The 25,424-nt window shown below is 42.6% G+C and overlaps 1 protein-coding gene across 1 annotated transcript in view; it reads left to right on the top strand.

Moving 5' to 3' along the window:
• The window catches only part of THSD7B (thrombospondin type 1 domain containing 7B), a 432,240-nt gene that overhangs the window by 226,457 nt on the left and 180,359 nt on the right, over positions 1 to 25,424 (top strand). The window contains exons 10-11 of the mRNA XM_066635516.1: positions 4,407 to 4,539; positions 6,717 to 6,820. Of these exons, the coding sequence (XP_066491613.1) occupies positions 4,407 to 4,539; positions 6,717 to 6,820 (237 nt within the window). The remainder of the gene's footprint in view (positions 1 to 4,406; positions 4,540 to 6,716; positions 6,821 to 25,424) is intronic.

Raw genomic sequence — 25,424 nt, forward strand, 5'->3', positions numbered from 1 at the left:
ACACAAATCCTAAATATGTATGTTTAACATAACTAGCAACTCATTGCCCTAAGTTTTGAAATGGCCTTGTCCATGAATACAACGACAAACTTTACAGTGGCACCAAAGCAAGTGTTATGATGTTGCAGAAAAAGGGTTCTTGAAAAGATATCCAGTTCTAGTTGAGGACCTGCTCTGATACTTCCATGTGTTTATAGTCAAAACACAGTGACACATTTTGCTACCTTTATTGTGACTTTATAAGGCACCTGTGTTTTGCCCTTCCAGGTAGAATCATGATTTTTTATCTCTGAATGTTTGGCTTCCACCTGTGAGTGGTTCACACTAGCTAGAGCATTGCACACAAGTGCCTCAAGTGCATATGGAGCTGATACTGGGGTCACAATTAAGGGGCACTCTCACAGAGGCACTGGTGAACCAGTCTCCACAGGACTGATATATAGGGTTTCTTCAGTTTATGTAATTGTGGCAACTTGAAAAATTGCTGCTGTGATCAAACTGTTATAGCAGCTGCAGAGCCTCTGTCTGAAAATGACACTTCACACAAATGAACACTGCCCATCTGTAAGTCAAGATGCTATCATGCAGACCAGCAGATAATGTGTGAACCAGCATTTGGTTTCATACTCAATGACAGCCTCCAGGCAGCTCAGCTGTATGGAAACTTTTATGTTTACTGTAGACCAATTTAATACCAATAGAAGTAGCTACTAATTTTGAATAAACCATTTTTAATATGTTGAAAATTAAACCAATTTGGGTTTGGGATTGTCAGGCAGCCCAATCCTAAGGTTCCCAGTGCTGCAGGTTACAGTGACACCAAAAAGGTCACTGTTGTATCCTGCAGGACCAGGAAGCTGCCAGAGGTCTCCTCGGGGGAAGTGGCTATTTGAGTCTACGCCAGCTAAACCCTGAATTTTTTCCAGTAAGTTCTGGACTGTGGGAAAAGGCAGAATATTATGGAAATGTGGTTTTATGTTGAGGTTTCAGACTAAACCGCCCAAGATCTGTTTTTCCCCTTTTGAGATTTCACAATGAGATTATCATAGGAAATGCAATTTGCAGTGAGTGCTACTGAAACCGTAACAAAGCTCTGAATGCAGAAAAGAGTTGCTGTTGTATTTTCTTCAGTTATGCAAAAATAAGTGTGCATTTCATTTTTTTTAAAATGCTTAGTTCGGGATTAAAAATATGGTACAAGATTTATGTGTGGAGGCACATGCATGCAGCCCAATCCTGTCCAGCACTTACACTGAGGGATCACGCAGTCCGTCAGTGTAAGTTTTGGAACAATAGCACAGAAGTCGCTCTGTTGTTCCATGGGCTGTGATCTCTAGAGCAAATGGATGGATGTGGGCAACAGCTGCCTGCTGTACGTCCACCATCCCACACTGCTGCTGGTAAGCCAGCAGGAGAGTAGAGAGAATCGTGGGCCATTTGGGGTTGGGAGAGTGCTAGTCCAAGGGTGGGAGTGGGAGGATCTCAGTGGCAGCAGCACATGCCAAGATCCTATCCCCTTTTTCTTAGCCAGACATTGCCCCTTAGACTTATGCTAGCTAAGTAACTTGTAGGTCTGAGGAGACCCTTTGGGGACCAGGTGGCCTAAGGGGAAGCATTTAAAAAAGGTTTTCACTTAACTGTTCTAAGCTGTTTGGGCACTTCCACAACATAGTATTCATTGCACACTCTGTCAACGTGCTGCATACTATGGACTGGCTGGGTATAGGATTGCACCATCAATCTTTAATTAAAGTTCAGTTTCTCTGTAGCTGATATTTTTTCCCATTTTTTCCCAGTGTGGATTTTATGTAGTAGACAGCAAAGTTTGATATGATGGCAAATTTTATATCTAATTAATATCTCCATGAATGTTCTGTTTGTTTTCATTATCTTTGCTCTCTCAATTCCTGCCTCTTCAACAGTGAACTGCAGTGCACACCATTCTTAACAGATTTTCTAGATGTATTTCATAGGTGCTTTACAAAACAGTGAATACTGTTCTAATTAGTTGTTTGGGTTTTGTATGATTTCAATGAAATGTATATGAATAAGGAGAATAAATTAACTAGGATATTGCTTTGTTTATTAATTAATCCTATACAGTTAAAAACCCCTATGAAAAATTAATTATTTAGGCTCCTTTGCAGAGTTATCATTTTAATATGATTCCAAATTAAAACTGAGTCGTGGGAATTTTGTTGCTCACTGGATTTGCTATTGATATGGTTTTACTGTAGTTTCTTTAATTTGTGCTGCACAATTAAAAGCACAGCGTGACTGGAAGTTTAGCAACCACTCCATGATGTATGCAGCCGAATTAAATGGAAGAGATTATTTAACAAACACAATAAACAGCCGAATGCCTAAACGGCGGACAACACAAGAGAAAGTATTATAAGCTAGATATGAAATTAAATATGTGGCAGCATGAGAGCTTAGGCAAATGGGCATTAAAGAAAAAATAAATCAAATGTTGGCAATGGAACAAATGCATTTCATCAGATAAAATACTATTTTCCCACCTATTGCTTGCCCTTCAGTTAAATGTCAGTAGACAGTTTCCTGCCAAACAAATGATCAAACACCTTGTGAATGTGCATACTGAGGTTAAGGAAATAATAAAGACAGCAGAACGTAAATGCAAAATAGAAATTTGAAATGAAATGTAGATGTTGCTCCATGTATAAGGAATCAGTTCACTTTCATTTCACATAGTCTCTTTATGTATACAGTAATTGGCATCATGTACCTTTAGTGAAAGTTACTGTTATTATGAAAATACACACATTTTGTTTACTCTGAATGATGGTAGCTCTTCAGGAGAAAATGTGCCCTACCTGGACTGAGCCCAGGGCTGGGTTTGACTGAAGCATTAGTCCCAGGCAGGTGATTGGCAGGAGGTGACCGCTTCTTTATGCTCTGCACCTCTTCCTATTCCCTGCACTGGAGAAGGAGAAAGTGCAGAGGAGAGGAGAGTGATGGTTCAAACTTCAGAGATACTCTAGTTCACCAGTCTCCTCTCCTCCATACTTTCTCTTGTGGTCCATTCCCCTTGTCCCAAACCAGGGATTGAGTAGAGCAGTGGCTGCCGCATTGCCAAGTCAGGAGCGGCAGCTTTTGACAGGCGCCAGGAGTTCTCGGACTGGCTCCGATTGAACCTGGAGTCTTCTGCATGCACACTACCAACAAGCCACACCTCCTCCTGTAAGTGGTAGTGATATGTGAGGAAATGTTCCCAACTCTAGGTCACTTATAGCCCAATCCTGAGCTTCCTTGTGCCCTCTGGAGCAGTGATGCCAAAGTGACTACTGCTGTATCCAGCAAGCACTGGGAAACAGCCGGTGGTCTCCTCCGGAGAAGGGGACTTTTGTCCCCTTCCCCCAGGGAAAGCCCCAAGTCCTGCAATGGGACTTCTCAAGTCTGTGCTGGCTACTTTGTCTTCTGGCCTAGCATGGAGTTTGGGATATGGTGGTCCCACCTCCCTCATGCCCCTGTTCCTCCCCCACCCTGCACTTCCCCCTGTCCACCAGAGGCCACACCACCACCCAGCAGTCACACTCCTGGCAGAGGTGAGTCTTTCTTTCGCTGGCACTAGGTCCAGCGCCTGCTAGAGCTCAGCGCTGGCACTGGGCCAGTTTAGGATTGGGACCTTATTCCATTGGCATAGCTTCCCTTACAGAAGACTTTGTGCACACACTTTTCAAGACCCTTTCATGGTCCATTAGAGTTTATGTGCTTTAACTTTCTTCTGCACCATATTTCTTATACTGTTGCATTGGAGTTTCAGTAATTCCGGCGCAAGAGTTTATGGAACAGCACAAATGCATTTCTCTTTCTGCTCACAGTTCTTTGGCTCCAAGCCAGTATAAACTATGATCACTTGGGATGATATGGTTGACAGACATGTGTGCCGTTCCTAAATTATTATTCTTGTTTCAAATGTTGACATTAGGTATAAATAATAGTTTGCAAATATGGCAGAAGATGCCTCAGCCCAAGTGGGGAAAGACAGATAATTAAATTGAAGATTTTAGAAGCCAAAACAAGGAGGAAGATTAAACTTCTTGAGTCTAGAACGTTGCCAGATATTTACTATGTTAGAGGGGATAAAGTGCAGGATGAGAAATTACCCTGGTTTCAGCCATGAAGAGGAGAGCATTTTTATTTAAATTTATCTGGAGGTAAAATAAACAAAAGAAGAGGATTCAAAGCTGTGTCTGTCTCTACCTGGCCTCATCATGTTGCATAATTCCCATTTGTTACAGCTTTAAGAGTTCTAGACAGTGCATTCAAAGTCTGGATCTGGATTAGAGGTTTCTCAGCTCAAAGTCAAGATCACTAATGCATGAAATTAGCCAGTCCTGGTAGAAAAAACATTTTGGTACATTAAAAAAAAAATCTTCCAGGTAATACTACTGCAAGGAAACAGTCCCGCTACAGGATTGTCATTCAAGATACTGCCAATGGAGGAAAGGAATGCCCAGACACCTTGTTTGAAGAAAGAGAATGCGAAGATGTCCCTCAGTGTCCTACGTACAGGTAACCTGGGTTTGTTTGGGATTTTTTCCTAGATTCAAAGAGAAAAAATACCTAAGTGTGTAACTTGCAATGTTACGTTCTTTATGTATATATGTTACAGACATTGTGTGAACCTCAGGCATTCTGTGGAATGCCTAGTTCTGTACAATCCCTTGGTAAAGTATGTAAAATAAATGAACCATATTAGAACGTTAAAAGGTCTTCATTGGAAATATACTCTAGTAGCTTGGTTTGGCTTACATTATTATTATTATTATTATTATTATTATTATTATTATTATTATTATTATTATTATTAAAATACAGACATGTCCCCGCATCATGCGGTTAAGTGAAACCACGGATATGGGTGAATACCTCCCCACCATTCTCCGGAGCCGATTAGGTCGTTATGTGAACATTTAGCCCAATCTAGTGCCTTTGTTTTGTAAACAGTGAACGTTTGTCCCCTTTCCCCGGCGTAAGCCCCAACAGCCACTATGGGGCTACGTCAGCTCATGCCAGCAAAACTTCTGGCAGAAGTCTGATCAGGCCTTGGAAAGGGGACAGGATACGGCGGCAGCCACTGATACTATTCCCAACCGTCTCAGATTTGAACTGCCTCTCCCTGCCCTGTTACACCCCCTCCCCACTTCCGTTCTTCCCTTCCCCTGCCACCAGCCCACAGGGCGACTACCTGCTCTGGTGGACACTGGCTTCCAACTGGTGCCTGCAGACTTTTCTGGTGTGGGCTTTTCTGTGGGCGCCAGGATTCTCCGCATTGCCGCAATGTGCCTTATGGCAAATTTGCAACAGTATATGTGCGTGTCCCACCGGTGGTAGCTGGCTTAGGACTGAGCTGCTGTTTCAGAAGATTGGGTCAGTGACTTAGGGCTGCAATAGGCCTCCCACATAATAAAGATATAGAAAATCTAGAGAATGTAAACTGCTACCACACAAACAACTCTTTGGAATGCACTAGTTGAATAGTATACTCAGGATCAGGCTGCCACTCGTTAATTGAAATTATCAATCAGATTTTTTCCTCAATACTGTGTGTAATTAAGAACAAGAGATGTGTATAGTATTTTGAAATGTGTTTGATTCATTGGTAGAGCCACTGAGGTAATAAAATTGTTATTTTAAAAAAACACACACGCACACTTCATGTTTGAGATGAGCACTCCAAACATATGTTTAACTAAGTGATTAACAACAACTGTTTGAAGTGTGATTGTTTTCATGTTACCCTTATGTTACACTTAGGGATGTCAGGACATGTGGCAAAGCCTTGAAAACCAAAACTGCAATCGTGCATTGAATTATCCATGCTAAGAAAATGAGCATTTGTAGCACTTAAGGGTTTTGACCTAGGATTGAAGCTTACATAAATGGCATTGAGCCAATATATGTGACCTATCTGTGACTCTTTAGCTAAGTAAATCAAATGAATCACTAGCTAAGCTACCTCTGTAGTGCTAGGAGGGTTTGAGAAACAGTAATTCACAATCATATAAATACACAGCCCAATTAGGACATCAGACTTGCCTTTAGGATCACTCAGTATCAGCTACTAGACTTGTCTCCTCTTGTATACTGCTGAAGCTCTCTTATGTTCATTGGTGATGCTTTGATATTTCAAAGCAATAATGTTTACAACTGATCTGCATTGCAACAAATAATTTTCGGTAACAAGGAGCCTTGGCCTGCAGAGATTATCATAAATGCAAGCACACGTGTTGAACCTGTCAAAGCAGTGCTAGGAAGGGATGTCATGACAAAGGCTAGCATAGTTCCAAGACCACGATGTGTAGCTCTGATAGGAGCAAATACAAATGTTTGTTGCAGCTAGAAGAGTTGTTTAATGCATGATTCAGGCCCATGTCTCTCTTTTCCCCTCTGTAAATGCCAGGTAAAGCACCCAGTCCAGAGCAGGACCACAGTAGCTGGTAATGGAGGCTTAAACCCTTTGTCCCTCCATAGTCCTCCATGAAGTCTCCTGCCAATTGCATTCTTCCACGGCTGGTATTTAGAAGAAAAAAAGAGACATGCGGTTCAAAAGTACACATGAAATGTTTGGCTTTGAGAAATAAAGAATTAAATTGGATACACAGTACAGTCTCTGATATAATTTAATGGATTAGATTCTTATTTAATTGGACCATCTTATCATGCTTTTTCTTCTGTTGCTGTTCCAGCTGGAAGATCCATAAGTGGAGTCAATGTGTATTGGTGCCAGATTCTGTAAGACAAGGTATTTTAGGAGTCAATGAGGCTTGTGGTCGTGGTTTGCAAACAAGAGGTAAGAATGCACCAATGAACTTCAGTTTTGAACTGGTGATTTTCTGAATCTTGCAAAGTGGTTTTGTTTTGTGCCTTCCATCTAGCCTTTTGCTTATGTCATTGTTCTTCAACCTTGGCGTCGGGACCCCAATGGGGTCGTAAAGCTTCAGTTGTGGGGTTGCAGCCTCTTACAGGAATGAAAAAGGTTGAAGTCACTGGACTATTGCACTTCCAGGTAAAGAAGGAGGCATCTGGTGAACCCTTCAGGTACCAAGAGATTGGGTCCCAGTCCTGCTCAGCTTCTTAGCAACTGTGCTAAAATAGTGCCAGGCTTCATGGTAACTTTTTCTGTTCCCTCTAATAAGGATATTTTGTTACAGTGGATAGTGCTGGGAGGGCGTAACAGTGGCAAGGAGTGCGCCGTGACAGGGAGTGGGTGGATAGAGGAGGGGACTGTGGGCTGCCAGTTCCATGATTGAGTGATTGATTGATTGATTGGAGTCGTGGCATGACAAAGGTTGAAGACCACAGGTTTAGGTGTACCCTAGTTTGCATGAGCTGTGCCTTTACCCTCCAGGGTGAATTCCTGACTGAGTCCCAAGAATGATGAGGATCCAAGATGGAGTTAGGCGAGACTGTGCATTTTTTTTGAATGTGAGGTCATTGACAAAAAATCTGAGGCATTGGGTCACAAGGAACTTTGCTGCAGCAGCCAGATATTATATCTCCTCCCCTCTCCCTCTCCCAGTAATTGGATTTAAAACAAAAATAACTGCATTGTGTTTCCTAAGTTGAAAAGAACAATTCATCTTAACACTGGTGATCACCGTTAATAATTTCAATGGCATCTTAAATGCAGAAACTGGATCCATATTGTAATTATGCTATCATTTAGTGGGAGGAAAAGATACTGTGGCATTGCTGCATGTGATGAAAGGAAAATGTAAGCAATGAAAGTTCTAACAAAGGCACTTTCTAAAACCACTCCATGCCCACTCACAGAAAGGGACAAAGGAAGTAGAGATAGTTACCACTGGGGCTTTTAAGGGATGACAAAGCTGAACGAGGATATTCACTGCCAATTTGGTCGCTTATTTTTCTGTATGAGTATTAGTGCCTGGACCTTGATAAATCAAATGTTCATGCAGTGTACCTTTCCAAGTAAAAATACAAAAAGCCAAGATATCAAGAGGTCAACACAGCTCTTGGCAGTAATTTTAGCATGGTAGCTGTCTGGTTGTTAGTCATTCCTCTTAGAAACCCAAACAAAATACTTTTAACAGAAGATTATTCCAGAAGATGATGATTGCATTTGCAGCCATATGTTTGAAAGGTTAGAGGTTCCGTTTTTAATGATGGTCTGCAACAGTTGCATAATCTGGAGGCAATGAAACAGAAAAGAATGTGCGTCTGTGCTGGGACTGGAAGTAAGTCAGTGTTTTAGAATGATGCTGAAAAGAGAGATTACATTTACCTGGGAGGTGTGGCTGTATGACTTTTCATTCCCATAAAGGCACTACTGTGTATTGCCTCACCATTCCTAAACTTCTTTCTTTTTAGGGCTGTTGTAACATTATTAGATGCAGAATAAAGTACACATTTCAATGTGAATGACTGTACCTGGGTTCATTTTACAGATCAACATTCCATTTACACTGTACACTGATTGTACCTGAATAGAACGGCTTGTGTGAATAACTGTAATTGGGTATAAACTAACAGTGATTGGTTAACCCTGCTAACTGGTTAAGAGGTGCTTTTTCAAGTGGGTGCTCCTCTTTTATTTAGCAGGGGGAGAGTAACTGGTCCTCCTCACCCCAGCAGTGTCTTTTCTAGTGGCTGTCTGCTGGTGTTCTTTTTGCATCTTTTTAGATTGTGAGCCCTTTTGGGACAGGGAGCCATTAGATATTTGATTTTCTCTGTAAACCACTTTGTGAATTTTTTGTTGAAAAGCGGTATATAAATACTGTTGTTGTTGTTGTTGTTGTTGTTGTTGTGATTATATGCAGGTACAGTTAATGTGTCAGCGACCGTAGAGTGATCCAATTCTTTGTTTCTATTTGTTTCTTGCACCAGGAGAAGTGTGAGCTATCCAAGTTCATTTAAAAACTTCGCTAATAAGAATATCGAAGGATTATGTTTTCAGCCCTCCCGTCCTGCCCCCCAAAACCCCATTGACTACACTTTCCCATAGATGTTTACCCACCTCCCCCTTGTCTACACTTACCTATGGACGTTTCTTGGAAACGTCCCAGAAAATTAATTCAAGTTGTGTCTTGGCATCCACACGGGTTCCATTTTCAGAAACCCCTGCGGATGTAGAAAATTGCTTTAAATGAAATCAATTTTTAAAAATGTCCCTTTACTCAGCGGTTTAAAAAATAGCTTCACTTACCATTGTAACGCAGGAGAGCAGCAGCAAAAAGGCAATCAATCAATCAATCAACAGCTTAGTTTTGGTTCACTCCAAGGCAAGCGACCCCTACCTTCCCCCAGAGCATATGACAGAATGCAAAGCAGAGATGATAATCACTTCTGCCTTGCTTTTCATGTACATTCCAGGGGAAAGGAGGTGTCACTTGTCTCAAATGAACTGAAACTAAGCCGTTTTAAGCCCCTTATTGCAAACTTTTAATTTAACTCTCCTAACCTTCCCAAGCAGTTGCTGTTCTGTTTAAACAAAATTCCCCAAATATCCCAAAAGCTGCAATCCTATCCACATTACCTGGGAGTAAGCCCCATTGACTATCATTGTGAAAAGCAAATACATAGTAGCCTGTTAAATGTATAGATCTGCAACATTTCCCCAAATGCATTCACATACCATTGTAGCATCAAGTCTAATATGTTAAAAATATTGAATGTTGAAATGAATGGGATTCCACCTGGAATTGGCTTGCGACTCACTTAGTGGGTCCCAACCCAGAGTCTGAGAAACACTGCAGTATAGGGTTATTATCATTATGCCTGTTATAGCCATGGTGAATGATGCAATGCCTGTTGTATGTTAAAGTTGAGTTTAAGTCACCACATATACACTCTCCACAAAAAGGGAAGGTCTGAAAGAGCTATATTGATGCTTTAATTTTTTTATGTAGATTCATCCATCATAATGCATGGACAACCAAAAGCTCTCAAGCCTCAAAACAATAAACTAGGCAATGATCAAATAAGAACTATCAAATTAGAATATAATAATGATAATATACTTGCCTATTGTTTTCACTGGAATTATTTTGTGATTATTCAGTTGAACTGTGCCATCACTATATCAGAGCTTTATCATTTTTCTTTTAAAACACCAATTACTCAATAGCTAAATGCTTAGTAGTTACGTGAGCAGACTTACTAACTGTGATTCATTTTCAGCTATTGGCAAGCAATATAATAATTTTAGATTTCAATATAGCAATGGTTTAGGATTGGGAAGGATTACATTGTGGCATGTTTGAATAGATGCAGGAAAAGTCATGGATAAGTACCATCCGCACCCCAATACACTACTCTTAAATGTAGTTATTCAAATAATGAGGAAGTTGTGTAGCCACTTTTTAGATTAAGCATTTAGATCAAACTATTTGGCCAATCTTGATGGCATATGGTGTAACCTGCAGATTTACCATAGGTTACAGCATCATCAAGACATATACTCTTCCCATAGCACCTGTGGAGGTCAAATATAATGAGATCATCACAGCAGTTACTGCCAGTTCATGCTGGTACAGTGTCATGGACCTGACCAATGCTTTCCTGATGGTTCTCTTAAATTCTAAATGCTAACTGTTGGCACTGTACTTTACTAGAGCATCACTACAGAATCTGTTGTCATCTTTACAGTGATATGATCTTTTTGGGTAGAAGGTATTCAACATATTAAGTCTGTATTACAGCAAACTTTGTTTATTTGTTGATTCTTATGTCTTTTTGAACTATCTGCCTATTTCATGGAGATAACTGCAAGTCAGGGGAAATGGACTCTACAGTAAGGACTCTTTGTGCCATTACTGTAGCTAAAAGACTCATGTTCCAACAATGGAAGGACAAGTGCCCCCCTACTATTACTCAGTGAACTTTGGACCTTTAGAGCCTATCAGCATTTGAACATATGACACAGAGGCAACAACTACAGACAGATGTATTTCTGGTCTGTTGGAGACCTTTTTAAAGAGATTTCTGTATCTCTAAATTCTTATGTGTTCCATTTATATTACATATTTTTCCTTTTTTTCCTTTTTCTCCTTTTTGCGTGTGTGGTCCTTTGTGGATTTTTTTTTGTTTTGCTTATTTATTTACTAATAAAGAAAGAGGAGGAAAAGAATATCTAATGCTGGTGCAAGTTTGGTTTCTCTTACCAAGGTCAGCAACACATGTCCACCCTCATTTCTCAGGTGTTCCGCTCAAGCCCCAGCATTTGTCATTCATGTCACCAGAATGTGGGACAAACTTAGTGCCCAATATTCACTCCACGTGCTTGTGTATGTAGATGGAAAGATAATCCATGTGCTCACAGGGGAACTTGCAAGGAAGGTTACCATTGAAGTACTTACAGTCATCCAAGACCCAGGATTTAAAGTCATAAGAACATAAGAACAGCCCCACTGGATCAGGCCATAGGCCCATCTAGTCCAGCTCCCTGTATCTCACAGCGGCCCACCAAATGCCCCAGGGAGCACACCAGATAACAAGAGACCTCGTCCTGGTGCTCTCCCCTACATCTGGCATTCTGACTTAACCCATTCCTAAAATCAGGAGGTTGCGCATACACATCATGGCTTGTACCCCATAATGGATTTTTCCTCCAGAAACTCGTCCAATCCCCTTTTAAAGGCGTCTAGGCTAGACGCCAGCACCACATCCTGTGGCAAGGAGTTCCACAGACCGACCACACGCTGAGTAAAGAAATATTTTCTTTTGTCTGTCCTAACCCGCCCAACACTCAATTTTAGTGGATGTCCCCTGGTTCTGGTATTATGTGAGAGTGTAAAGAGCATCTCCCTATCCACTCTGTCCATCCCCTGCATAATTTTGTATGTCTCAATCATGTCCCCCCTCAAGCGTCTCTTTTCTAGGCTGAAGAGGCCCAAACGCCGTAGCCTTTCCTCATAAGGAAGGTGCCCCAGCCCCGTAATCAGCTTAGTCGCTCTCTTTTGCACCTTTTCCATTTCCACTATGTCTTTTTTGAGATGCGGCGACCAGAACTGGACACAATACTCCAGGTGTGGCCTTACCATCGATTTGTACAACGGCATTATAATATTAGCCGTTTTGTTCTCAATACCCTTCCTAATGATCCCAAGCATAGAATTGGCCTTCTTCACTGCCGCCGCACATTGGGTCGACACTTTCATCGACCTGTCCACCACCACCCCAAGATCTCTCTCCTGATCTGTCACAGACAGCTCAGAACCCATCAGCCTATATCTAAAGTTTTGATTTTTTGCCCCAATGTGCATGACTTTACACTTACTGACATTGAAGCGCATCTGCCATTTTGCTGCCCATTCTGCCAGTCTGGAGAGATCCTTCTGGAGCTCCTCACAATCACTTCTGGTCTTTACCACTCGGAAAAGTTTGGTGTCGTCTGCAAACTTAGCCACTTCACTGCTCAACCCTGTCTCCAGGTCATTTATGAAGAGGTTGAAAAGCACCGGTCCCAGGACAGATCCTTGGGGCACACCGCTTTTCACCTCTCTCCATTGTGAAAATTGCCCATTGACACCCACTCTCTGCTTCCTGGCCTCCAACCAGTTCTCAATCCACGAGAGGACCTGTCCTCTAATTCCCTGACTGTGGAGTTTTTTCAGTAGCCTTTGGTGAGGGACCGTGTCAAATGCCTTCTGAAAGTCCAGATATATAATGTCCACGGGTTCTCCCGCATCCACATGCCTGTTGACCTTTTCAAAGAATTCTATAAGGTTCGTGAGGCAAGACTTACCCTTACAGAAGCCATGCTGACTCTCCCTCAGCAAGGCCTGTTCGTCTATGTGTTTTGAGATCCTATCTTTGATGAGGCATTCCACCATCTTACCCGGTATGGATGTTAGGCTGACCGGCCTATAGTTTCCCGGGTCCCCCCTCTTTCCCTTTTTAAAAATAGGCGTGACATTTGCTATCCTCCAATCTTCTGGTACCGTGGCCGTTTTGAGGGACAAGTTGCATACCTTAGTCAAGAGATCTGCAACTTCATTCTTCAATTCCTTAATAACTCTTGGGTGTATGCCATCAGGCCCCGGTGACTTATTGATCTTTAATTTATCAATGAGGTCTGAAACATCTTCTCTTTTAACCTCTATCTGACTTAACTCCTCGGTCAGGAGGGGCCGTTCGGGCAGCGGTATCTGCCCGAGGTCTTCTGCCGTGAAGACAGATGCAAAGAACTCATTTAATTTCTCTGCCATCTCTAAGTCTCCTTTTATCTCCCCTTTCCCTCCCTCACCATCCAGAGGGCCAACCGCTTCTCTGGCGGGTTTCCTGCTTCTAACATATTTGAAGAAGCTTTTATTATTCCCCTTAATGTTGCTGGCCATGCGTTCCTCATAGTCTCGCTTGGCCTCCCCTATCACCTTCTTACATTTCTTTTGCCACAGTTTATGTTCCTTTTTATTCTCTTCATTAGGGCAAGACTTCCATTTACGGAAGGAAGCTTCCTTGCCCTTCACAGCCTCTCTAACTTGGCTGGTTAGCCATGCGGGCACTCTCCTGGATTTAGTGGAACCCTTCTTTCTTTGCGGTATACACCTCTGCTGGGCCTCTATTACTGTTGTTTTAAGCAGCCTCCATGCACTCTGGAGAGACTGGACTCTTTTTACCCTCCCTTTCAACCTCCTCCTAACCAGCCTCCTCATTTGAGGGAAGTCCGCCCGTCGGAAGTCAAGGGTTTTTGTTAGAGATTTGCCTGGTATTCTTCCCCCAACGTGCACGTCAAAACGGATCGCAGCATGATCACTGTTCCCCAATGGCTCAGTAACGTTTACATCTCTAACCAGGTCCTGCGTACCGCACAAAATTAAATCCAGAGTCACCTGTCCTCTGGTGGGCTCCTTGACTAGCTGATCTAAGCCACAGTCATTTAGCACGTCAAGAAATCCGGTTTCCTTATCGTGACCAGAACACAAATTGACCCAGTCAATATGAGGATAATTGAAGTCCCCCATGATTACAACCCTGTCCTTCCTTGTCACCTCCCTGATCTGTTTCCTCATTTCAAGGTCCCCATCAGATTTCTGGTCTGGAGGACGATAGCACGCCCCCAGTATTACATTGCTGCACAAGCCTGGTAATTTAACCCACAGAGATTCTACAGTGGAGTCGGACCCACCTTCAATCTCTACTTTGCTGGATTCTATCCCTTCCTTAACATAAAGGGCCACCCCACCTCCAACACGCCCCTGCCTGTCCCTCCTGTAGAGTTTATAGCCCGGGATTGCGGTATCCCACTGATTCTCCGCATTCCACCAGGTTTCCGTTATGCCCACTATGTCAATATTTTCCCTTGTCACCAGACATTCCAGTTCTCCCACCTTTGCTCGTAGACTTCGGGCATTCGCATAAAAGCATTTATACACGGAATGCCCCAGGATGGGCTGCTTATTCGCTCCTTTGTCCCCGCATCCTCTCATTGTGCCAAACCGTCTATCACATCCCATCACCCTACCTTTCCCAATTTCTTCTCCTACCCTGCCTTTGTCTTGTTGTTCTCTAACCTCCCCATCCTCATCCCATAGGGATGAGGAGTCCCGAACCGGATGCCCCTCGGCTCCTGTCGGCCTTCCCCCAGGGATCAGTTTAAAAGCTGCTCTGCCACCTTTTTAATGTTATGCGCCAGCAGTCTGGTTCCATTCTGGTTCAAATGGAGCCCGTCCCTCTTGTACAGGCCCCGCTTGTCCCAAAACGTTCCCCAGTGCCTAACGAATCTAAACCCCTCCTCCCTACACCACCGTCTCATCCACGCATTGAGACCCCTGATCTCCGCCTGCCTAGCTGGCCCTGCGCGTGGAACAGGTAGCACTTCAGAGAACGCTACCTTTGAGGTCCTGGCTTTCAGCTTCCTGCCTAAAAGCCTAAAAGCCTAAATCCTAAAGTCCATAGGAACAAAACCCAGTTCATTGAGAAAACTGTATTACACCTAAGTATTCATTTAAGAGAGAAAGGGCAAGCTTTCACCCTTCACTCAAAGGGTGAAAGTCCTAAACAAACTACCCACTCCTACACTGGGGAAGAAACATGGAACTTCTCACAGGATTGTAGTATTCTTCATTGAAAAGGCTAAGCCATATGTATGCCCTGTGAAGAAAGGAAATCCAAGTACTAAAAAGGCCTGACTCTGCTTAGCTGACAAGATCAGACAAGATAGGGTGCTTTCAGAGTAGTATGGCCATTGACAAGAAAGGAAATCTATTAAGATTGGACCCTGAGCAACAGTTAGAAGCACTTCCTTGCAAGAATGACACCATGGTCATTACCACAAAGTTGTTTTGCAGCACATTTTCCCTCTGGAAACTACTCTGGGACCTAGATTCAGATTTGGGGGGTCATTTTGTAGGAGAAGTAATGCAAGAACTTTGCAAGGCCCTAGATCAGTGTTTCTCAAACTGTGGGTCGCAAGACAATTTCAGGTGGGACCCCATTCATTTCAATATTTAATTTTTAATATGTTAGACTTGATGCTACCATGGTACATGAATGCATTTGGGGAAATGTTTCAGATCTGTACTTGTAACAGGCACTTATAGATATGCTTTTAACAATGATAGTCCGTGGGACTTGCTCCAGGGTAAGTGTGGGAAGGATTGCAGCCTAGGATTGCTAAAAATTTTCCTGCTTGATGATGTCACTTCCGGCCATGACATCACTTCTGGTGGGCTCCGACAGATTCACATTCTAAAATGTGGATCCCGGTGCTAAAAGTGTGAGAACCACTGTCCTAGATCATATCCAACTTGGGACTCTAACTTGAAAGTAATTTAGTGGCTATTGGAGTAAAAAGTTCTTTAGATAAAATTGATGGATAGTTTCCTACTTAAGATAAATAATTGTGCTTCTGGTCCTGATGTTTAAAGAAGATACTTCCAGTCCCTGGTACTCAGAGTCCTTTTTGTCCTTCACATCAGAACTCTGTGCAAATTATCAATATTTCTGTGCCCCAAAAAATGGAGATTGTACTTCTTGCCCCACCCCTTCAGTGCCTATACCCCATTTGGTATTCATTTGCTTAAAGCTCATATTTGCACATATAGAACCACATATAGAACCTCCACATATAGAACCTAATGCATGTATAGGCCCCATTCATATAATCTCTACATTTTCTTATGGGGTTCAGATCATATGAACGCAGGCTATGCATTTTGGGTTCTGCACATGAAGCATGCACAACATACAAAATGACCAATATAACTGAGGACAGAGTGCCTATACCTTTAACCATTGTATAGAAGAGGGAGTTTTGGCAGGTGCAGCTCAATATGGAAGGATTTAAAAAGCTTCACCTGCCAAAATTCCTTCATGGATAAGGTATAGGCACTCTGTCTTCCATAGTATCCTGTCACCCTGACAACATGTGAACAGGCAGATGGTGACAGAGGAAACTGGGCAAGAACATTTGCAGTCCTTTCACCACCCACTGTTTGTACCCTAATGCAGGCTTAAACCTTTCATTGTTACCCTCCTAAAGGATGGCTGCTTCTTTTTTGTTAGCATCTCAAAGTGGTAGCTCTGTAACAGAAGGCAGAGCCACCATCCTAACTTCAGCTGCAGCCTGAAATTTTGCTTCAGGGTGAGGTTGAGCTACAGGATGCTTTGGAGCTCTTTCTTACAGTGTTCCATAGGAGACAAAGTGTGATTTAGGATACATACAATAGATTTCACACTTCGAGGGGGAAAAAACAACTCTCTTTTGCCATGTTCTGATCTGAGAGCCTCCTGAAGAGATAAATAATTGGCTATGCCCAATAGGCTAGAAATTAATCACCTAATTTAATGTCTGCATAATAAGGTACCATTGATGAACTGATTGTTTTTGTAAAAATTTTGTAGAATTTTGTACAAATTCACTTTGGGGAGGCATGTAAAGGACAATAGTTGGTGTAATATGTGTTGGCTGAACACTCACTTTGCAAACCTGTTTTGTTTTTTTTTTACTTGTAAATTCAGGGTTTGCATGAGTCTTATGTCATTCTTTTTTCATCTAGGGGTTTTTATAAGCAGAAATTCATTTGCAATCTTAGAGAGTACCCTTATTATTATGTTTAGGATAGTTCCTTAAATAATTGGAATGACTATAAGAACTAGAGAAGTAAAAATGGAATTGATCCATCCATCTTGTTTCATTACATTCAGTTTTCATTACATATAGATCAATTAAGCATGTATTGAATCTCATTAAACTGTCCTCTAATTCAATAATGCTTCTTTTTTTTAGTGACTTATTTTGTGGTTGTCTAAATGTGAACACAGAATCATGCTGAATGGGTTTTTCTTTTAATTTTCTGCCAAGTACCTTTTTTAATAAAATAGCCCTAAGTATGTTTGAGCCCAGTTCTATGCTGTGTCTGTAATCCAAAAATATAAAAGAAGTTTTCCAAAGCAGTCTCATTGTCTGATCTTAAACAACACATATACTTGAAGGAAAGCCTCACTAAGTTTAATTATAGTTATTTCATACTTCTGTCAAAGCAGGTGAAAATAATGAAAAACAAAACTTCAATGGCATCTTTGTTCTGAAAGGCCTAGGCTCTGGATCGGCCAGGTCAGGTTGGCAGAATAGCATCTTTGGACAAATAACTCTCTCTAAGATCTAGCAGGCAATCTGTCCATTTTCTCATGTTCCTACATGAGATGCTGTCAGTGCTCCTGCTGACGGTACCGTAGAAAGGAAGGGCTGTAGGAAAGAGTCCAAGAGTTCATGCAAGTAACCAGTATCTGTCAATCAGCCTCAGACCAGACTGAAGACTAAGGGTCTAATGCTATCCAATTTTCCACCTGCAGTGCAGGTGCAACCATGCCAATGAGGCGTGCGCTGCATCCTGTGGTGGGGAGGCAATCACAGAGGGTTTCTGAAGGTATGGGAACATTTGTTCCCTTACCTCAGGGCATCATTGTGGCTGCACTAGTGCTGGAAAGTTGGATGGGATTGGGCTGTTTCTCAGGTCCAGCAAGAAGGCCTTGCAAGGTCTACAAAAGACCCTCAGGTCCATCCTGAGGGGCAGTAGAGTGGCAGATCTTGACATGAGACTGATCTGAGGTCTTAAAGAGCTGAAATACTGACCATATTGAAGGAAAGAGCATGAGATCCAGCTTTTGATATAGGCTTTTAGCAGGGCACCTGCTTTTGAGATCCAGCTTTTGATCCAGCCTTTTAGCAAAGCTGCTGACATCCTGACTTGCACCACTCTATTCCTGGGCCTCCCCCCTGGGGGCTGGGGATAAGAATAGGCCCTCAGTTTGGCTGTACTTGTCGTAAGAGGCGACTGAACAGCCACCGGGTAAATGGGACTCATCAGCCTGGGAAGGCAGCTCATCTGAGAGAAGGAAAACTCTGATTCCAAACCTCCACTGCCTTGTGGCTACATCCAGTTATGGAAAAGGCTTCAGGAGTCAACCTTGAGGCAAAATCCGGAGCCGGAGTCCCTGAGGCAGTTCATGGCTGAACACAGTCACGTTCTGGCAACTCCTGCGACGCCGCTGGAACCAACCGTATTGGCTTCTGCCTTTCCATTGGACCATTTCAGCGACGTGGAGAGGGGGGATTTGCTGCATGGGTAACAGCCTATCCTCCATACCTACTTTACCCAGGCTTCGCGCACTGGAGAGGACACTCTGTTCCAGAGCCACCATTCAGAGCGTGACACAATGGTCTTCCAAGACTGAAGGATGCCAATTCCTGGGCCTGCTTTCCTGGTCTACAGCTTCATCCTGGGCAGCTACTGAAGAGAATACAGATGCTAGCTTGTAGCTAGCATAGCTGAGATCTCATCTTTTGAGATTCTATCTGGAAGGGAAATATACTGTACTGTTTATGTGCTCTTTTCTAACCTAAAGTTCTTAAAATCTTTTTTTCCCTAGTTAATAAATTTTTCCATCTGTGGTTAACCTTGCCTCAGTGCAGTTCTTTTCATTTTGCTTTTCTCACAAGCCCATCTATTCTGGGATAATCCAAAATAGATTATAGATTGCCCAACAGGGCCACACACAGAAGCTATAGAATCTATACTCTACATGTGAGAGATAGTCTAGTAAGACTTGTCCATAACTTGTAACTTTATTATACATTTTAAAGTTCTGTATAACCTAAACCAGAGCTATTCAAACTGGGCCGTCGCGAAGGGGGAAGGCAGCAACGCGATCCCCAGGATCTCGTCGTGAAGGGGGCGCTGCAGGGACTGGAATGTACTCACCAGTCCCTGCAGCAGCGTCCTGGGGATGCGGGGAGCCCTGCGTGAGCATCTGCAGGGCTCCACAGCCTTCTAAAAGTGAAAGTGGAGCGATTGCGCTCCACTTCTGCAAAACCGGAAGTGAAGCGCAATCGCTACGCTTTTACTTTTTAAGACCTGAGGAGCCCTGCAGAAGGTCGTGCAAGGCTCCCCGCACTCCCGACAGGCTGCTTCAGGGACTGAGGAGTACATCCCAGTCCCTGCAGCCCCCCTGAGTGATGCGATACTGGGAATCACGTCGCTGCCTTCCCCCCACCCCCGCTGCCTCTGGTCCCCTGCAAGGATTTACTGTAGTCTACAAACTCCCTGAGAGTTTGAAAACAGCAAACCTAAACCCTTATTTGATTTAAACAGACTTATTGAATATACAATGGTATTGTCTGTGGGAAGGAATTGATCTACCTAAATCCTGTCTTGTCCATAGTAGCCACATTACTGTCTTTGAGTATTTGACCAGGGCCTTGGGGGCAAGGAACTCTGTGTTTTGTGTTGCTCTGACCTTTAATGGACTGAGTTTGACTAGAGCAGGGGTGGGCAAACTCCGGTCTGGGAGCCATTTGCGAACCGCGGGGCTCCCCAATCTGACCTGCAGGCAGTCCTCAGTCTCTAATGAGCCTCTGGTCCATCAGAGACTGTTGGAGCCTGCACTGGCCCGCAACTGGTGATCGCAACCGCCAGGCGCGATCTGCGGTCTGAGTTAGACAAGGCCTTTTATAGTCTCCATGTGTTTTCTGCTTTTCCCTGGGCATTATTCCCCCCTCCCCCCGCAATTGTCTCTGAACAACTTATGTGTTGTTTCTGTGTTTCATGTGTTTCTGACTTGGTCTGTATGATTTCACTGTGCATGAAGTGTGTAGCAAACAGTTCCATGGTTCTCATGTGGTTCTACATGCCTGTTATTATAGTTCTCATGTGCATTTTAAATAAGTTCAGTAAAAATAACTCATTCATATAAGCTCTGTCTCTAATGTATTCATTTATGTAAATTTATTCAAATTTGAAATGTAAATTAATTCTCTTTTTTCCAGCCCCTGACACAGTGTCAGATAAATGATTTGGCCCTCCTGCCAAAATGTTTGCCCACCCTTGGGCTAGAGGACTGGCAAGTTAAAAAGGGGTGTGGCAGCCTATATTTGGGAATTATTGGGTCCAGGAGCAAACCAAACATGCACAGAACTGGGAGTAGATGTGCCTTAGAGACTGGATCCAGTGAGTGTTGGCCCTGGTGCAGTGTGACAAGGAGAGAGAGAGTCAGAAAGGAAAATCCATATTGGTCTGTAAGAAAAATGTCCTTTAAAAGGACTGATCATAGGCCCCAAAGTGTACATTATCCTTTCTTCCAGTGTGATGTGCCTGATATTGGCCCATTCATGCTGCATGAAGCATTCCCATCAGCTTTCCCCATATCATCTTCTCATCAGCTTCCCAGGTGTCTCCATGATATCCTGCATCCAGGACAGGAATCAGGCCTCTCGCTTTCCCTCCTGCCATCTCTTTCCTCCCTTCTTTCTTCCAAGTGTAACAACACTGACTCAGTCCCTGCTGAGTTGATTTTGAGAAATCCTCCTCTGGAAATGGATCTCAGCTCCTTTGCCTTGTTTCCCTCCCTGAAACAGCTTATCAAACCCTCTATTGCCATCATACTTTTGATCCCTTTTCAATAAACATGGAGAGTTCTGTATCTTGGCTAATTAGTCTTTGACTCCTATATCAACCAAAGCCTCAACAAAATCATCCCAACAGATACTCATAGATAGTTTTGGCTACTGGCACTACTGACCAGTGGCCCCCATGTTAACTGTCTTCTGTTATCTTGTGTGCGGTTAAATTGATGGCACAGTTTAGTGTTTATTTTCCTCCCCCTTTAAGAGTCTCTGTCCCTTTGCTGAAACTCTGTTTTCCTCGTGCATACTACTTTTCTGAGTGTGTATTTGTTAGTCAATTCTTCAGTAGGAGCAACCCTTTCTCCACTTGCTCCTTCATGTGCTCTTCTCTCCTTTTGAGGAAGCTGGGTCTTTCTCTGCACTATTTCACCCTAACTGATAATGCTTAGGTCATAGGTGTGTGTGTGTGTGTGTGTGTGTGTGAGAGAGAGAGAGAGAGAGAGAGAGAGAGAGTTAAAGAGCATTAGTTTATACCAGGGCTGTCCAAACTTTTTGGCAGGAGGGCCACAGCATCTCTCTGACACTGTGCCGGGGGCCGGGAAAGAAAAGAATTAATTTACACTTCAAATTTGAATAAATTTACATAAATGAATATATTAGAGATGGAACTTATATGAATGAATGAAGGTCTTGTAATAGCTCAAAGCCTATAAAATACCTTGCACAAAGCAAGGCCAGCCTTTCCTTCACTGCTGCTGCTGTATCACAGACATGAAACAACAAGCAGAGGAGGGAGCCCTCATCCCATAGCTCATGCAAGAGGTCAAACAGTTGGCCGTCACACTGAGAGCAATTGCATCAGGCCAGTGTGTGCTCCAGTATGTCTCCGGAGGGCCAGAGGCTCATTGGAGACTGGGTTCTCCCTGAGGGCTGGATTGGGAGTCCTCGAGGGCCACAAGTGGCCCCAGGGCCGGGGTTTGAGCACCCCTGGTTTATACAGTCACCCCTCATCTTTAGCCAAATTGACTTGTGTAAATTCAACCATATGTTCATAAAACTAAAAACAAACAAAAAGCCAGCAACTTAAATAGTGCACCCCACCATTCTATTTATTAAATACGTGTCCTGGAGGGAGCCTGAAATTGAAGGATGAAACTACTGTTCTGTCTCAGTTCAGTTTCCACCAGTGTATTGTCAGTATTAAAGAAATAGTGCATATTTTCCGGATGTCAGGGATTTTCAAAGCAGTTTTGAGTATATGTGATTTTAGCTTTATGCACTGACTCTGGAACATAACCCTCTTGTAAGATGAAGGGCAACAGTATAGCCTTGATTTCCCTTCCCTCTTATTATACATTTATCCCCTCAGTAAAACAGTACTGTTTGCTTCTGTCTCTGTCTCTTGTCCTTGTCAAGCCCCATAAGCTACTCGGTTGAACAGCTTATGAATAAGTTTGTTATTTTACATGTCATAAATCACACCTGGTAACACTGGATTCTTTAGGTCTTTCTCTAGGGTCTAGTGGAGGGATGACTCTGTGCCTGAAAGGGTATTTAACTACACGAGCTGTTGCTCCAGTCAGTTCCATGGTGGAACTAGGGCGTACTCATTTCTGTGCATCTGAAAGGCATTTCAGTTCAGGCAGCTGTGCTGGCATAATACTTGAAGATAATATTTGGCAGTCACAATTGTTGAGTTTGAAACAAAGGCACAACAGTGCAACAGGCTTGCCAAGCACATGATCTACTAATAGCTGCATTAAGCTCAAACCCCTTTCTAAACCCTCGCTGCTACATGCCATTTATAGATGTGTAGAGTATTAGCTAGTGGCCACTTAAAGGAAGTCTCCAAATGACTTCACACTCTTTAACTTCCTATCAGCACCCTGAAAATGGAGAGCAGTCTTTACAGCAATCTGTCCTGACATTAATCGGAGCAAGTGTTACATTTTAACCAAAGGCAATTTAGTAATCTGCAGAGTTTCAGTAAAATAAAGATGATAAAAGAGGTGTCAGATAAAATTATACACATGTGGTTTTATGCTAAAAACCCAGCAGTGTTTTTTACTGTGACAGCTTTTCATATGTTTCTTTCACAAGAATAGTAAGATAATGGAAGGCAAGGGCATAGATACAGATATTTGCTTACTTCGTTCATTCGTTCGTTTGCTTACTTCTGACTCTGTTCCCTGCCTTCTCCATATTGTTTTATAGATTGTAAATCCCTCAGGGCAGGAACTTTCCCTCTCATACTTTGTAAAGTACCATGCACATAAATGTCACAGCAAAAGTGGAAGCAGTAATGTTCATATCTGGGTATCATGTAGCACATTATCTTTTTATCTCCCAAAAGCCCCCCTCCTCGCCTGCATCATATTGTATGAAGCCAGAAGAGATTAACATAGAAGACTTTATTAAATGCAGAAGGTTTAGAAGATAAATACCTAAGCAAGCAAGTGGGCAGCATTAAAAGATCAAAAATAATGAGAACTGGAAAGTGAAGGAACATCAAAGCTTCTCATGATGTGACTTTCTAGATTAATAGGCGAAGAGGAGAGACTCACACCAGACCAATGTGAAATATGTCACAAGAAATATTACTATGCTTCACTAGTCAAATTCTAGTTGTTGCACAGGCTCAAAAGTATAGTCCATTTTATTTGAAGTAGCTCTTATTTTATGGGTGACGAGGTGGAGGGATCATTTTATCCCCTTGTTAAATTGGTCCTCCTCTTGTGGTCCTTAGGTTTCTTTCATCTACTGTTGCAATGCTTATGATTCAAACGACAGTCTTAGGCAATCTTTCTCTCTCTCTCTCTCTCTCTCTCTCTCTCTCTCTCTCTCTCTCTCTGTGCATGTGAGTGAGTGAATGAGTGAAATGACTAAATCAGAACTTAGCAAGAGTATAGAAATCATGTTTTGGAGATTGAAATAGTTCAGGGTTTTTCTCAAGAGGATAAAAGACATAATGAGTGAGAGAGGAAATGGAGAGCAATGTCGCATACTGAAGTGAGTTCTTCTAGTTTTTACTCATGTGATGCTGTTTCAGAGTGAAACTGCCTTTTATCTCTTTATGGGTCATGTAGTTCCAGTTGTGCAGTTCAGACTTTCCACAACAATTATTTGTCAAAACAGATAGCAAGATAGTTCAGTTCCAGTTGATATGGAACTCTTGTAGAACCTGGTAGAATTTGGGTATATAAAGTGTTTACATATTAGGCATGAAGAATCTATAATGTTCTACTCAGATAATATGCCACAGGCTATCTAATTCTTAATTTATTTGGGGGAAATGATGGCTCGATAGGGGCTAACAAACAATTCAGACTTAATCCAGTGATTTACAGTCCAATCCTATGGCATGTCTACTCAGAAGTAAGCCCCATTAATGTCAATGGGGCTTACTCCCAGGAAAGTGTGGATAGCATTGGGCTGTTAATCCAGATCAGATGTGCAATTAATTGTTACTGTTTTGAATTTTATTGTCATTATCTTCCTTAGTGGATCATGCACACCACTATTCTGATTAATGCTTTTTACATTATTCAGGATAGGGTAGGGTAGAATGCACTGAGGATGACTTTATGGAAGCAAGGGTGTGGTAGCCTGAAAATGTTTGGGAACCACTGGATTAGACAATTGCAATGTGCTATATTGGAGCTGACCTTGAAAAGCAATTAGGAACAGTGACTTGTGCAGCATGCTTGAGCCTTGTTAGTGTTGAGGGAGGCCTCTTACATAGGCTGCATCCAAATTCGTTCAAAGTTGTAATTAAAGTACAGGTCCAGCCTTGTTATGCACTGATTTTTTATACACGGATTTGTATCAACACGAATGGCCGCTGCATATGAGAAGGAATGTGCTGATCCCTGGAGAAGGGGAAAAATACATCCCTTTAAAATCAGTTTAAAAACCTGAACAGTCCTTTAACAATAGCCTTCTTAATGAGAGAGAGAGAGAGAGAGAGAGAGAGAGAGAGAGAGGGCAGCTGGCTGACAATCCATCAATCTTTCTCTCTCCAGGCGACCCCTCCCTTCCCCCTGAGCACTTGAAAGAAAGGTGATCACTTTGCATTGGTGAAGGGAGAGGCTGAGTGAAGCTCTAAGCTCTTGGAGGATGACTGATTGATGGATTGTCTTCTTAATGACTCTTATCTTACATCACAAGAGTCAGCAAGGCTGTTTTTAAATCACTGGAGCAAAGAAACTTTGTTTTTTAAATTGATTTGCTATAGTGCGTTTTTTGCCATCCACATGAGTGCATGGAATGGAACCCATCTGAATAATGAGTCTCAATCTGTATTGCATTTTTTGTCTCTATGGGTATCTGCTCCCCTATCATTCTGTCCACCCATCAAGATCTTCACAAGAGGCTTTCGGTAACTGCATGGGACATGGTCATCTCTGCAGCTGCAACTTGAGTCCTAGAGTTTCTGGGCAATCCCAGGAACAGGGCCTCTGAGAGGAATTTTATCAGGGGGTACAAAGTTTCTTTTGGGCCCCTTCCCAAAGAGGGAGAGTATGAAACAGACTGGGGGTGGTGGCAATGGAGGTGGGCAGAATGGAAGCAAAACAGGCAGGGGGAAAGT

Source organism: Tiliqua scincoides, chromosome 1 (genome assembly GCF_035046505.1).
Source record: "Tiliqua scincoides isolate rTilSci1 chromosome 1, rTilSci1.hap2, whole genome shotgun sequence".
NCBI classification, from domain to species: Eukaryota; Metazoa; Chordata; class Lepidosauria; order Squamata; family Scincidae; genus Tiliqua; species Tiliqua scincoides.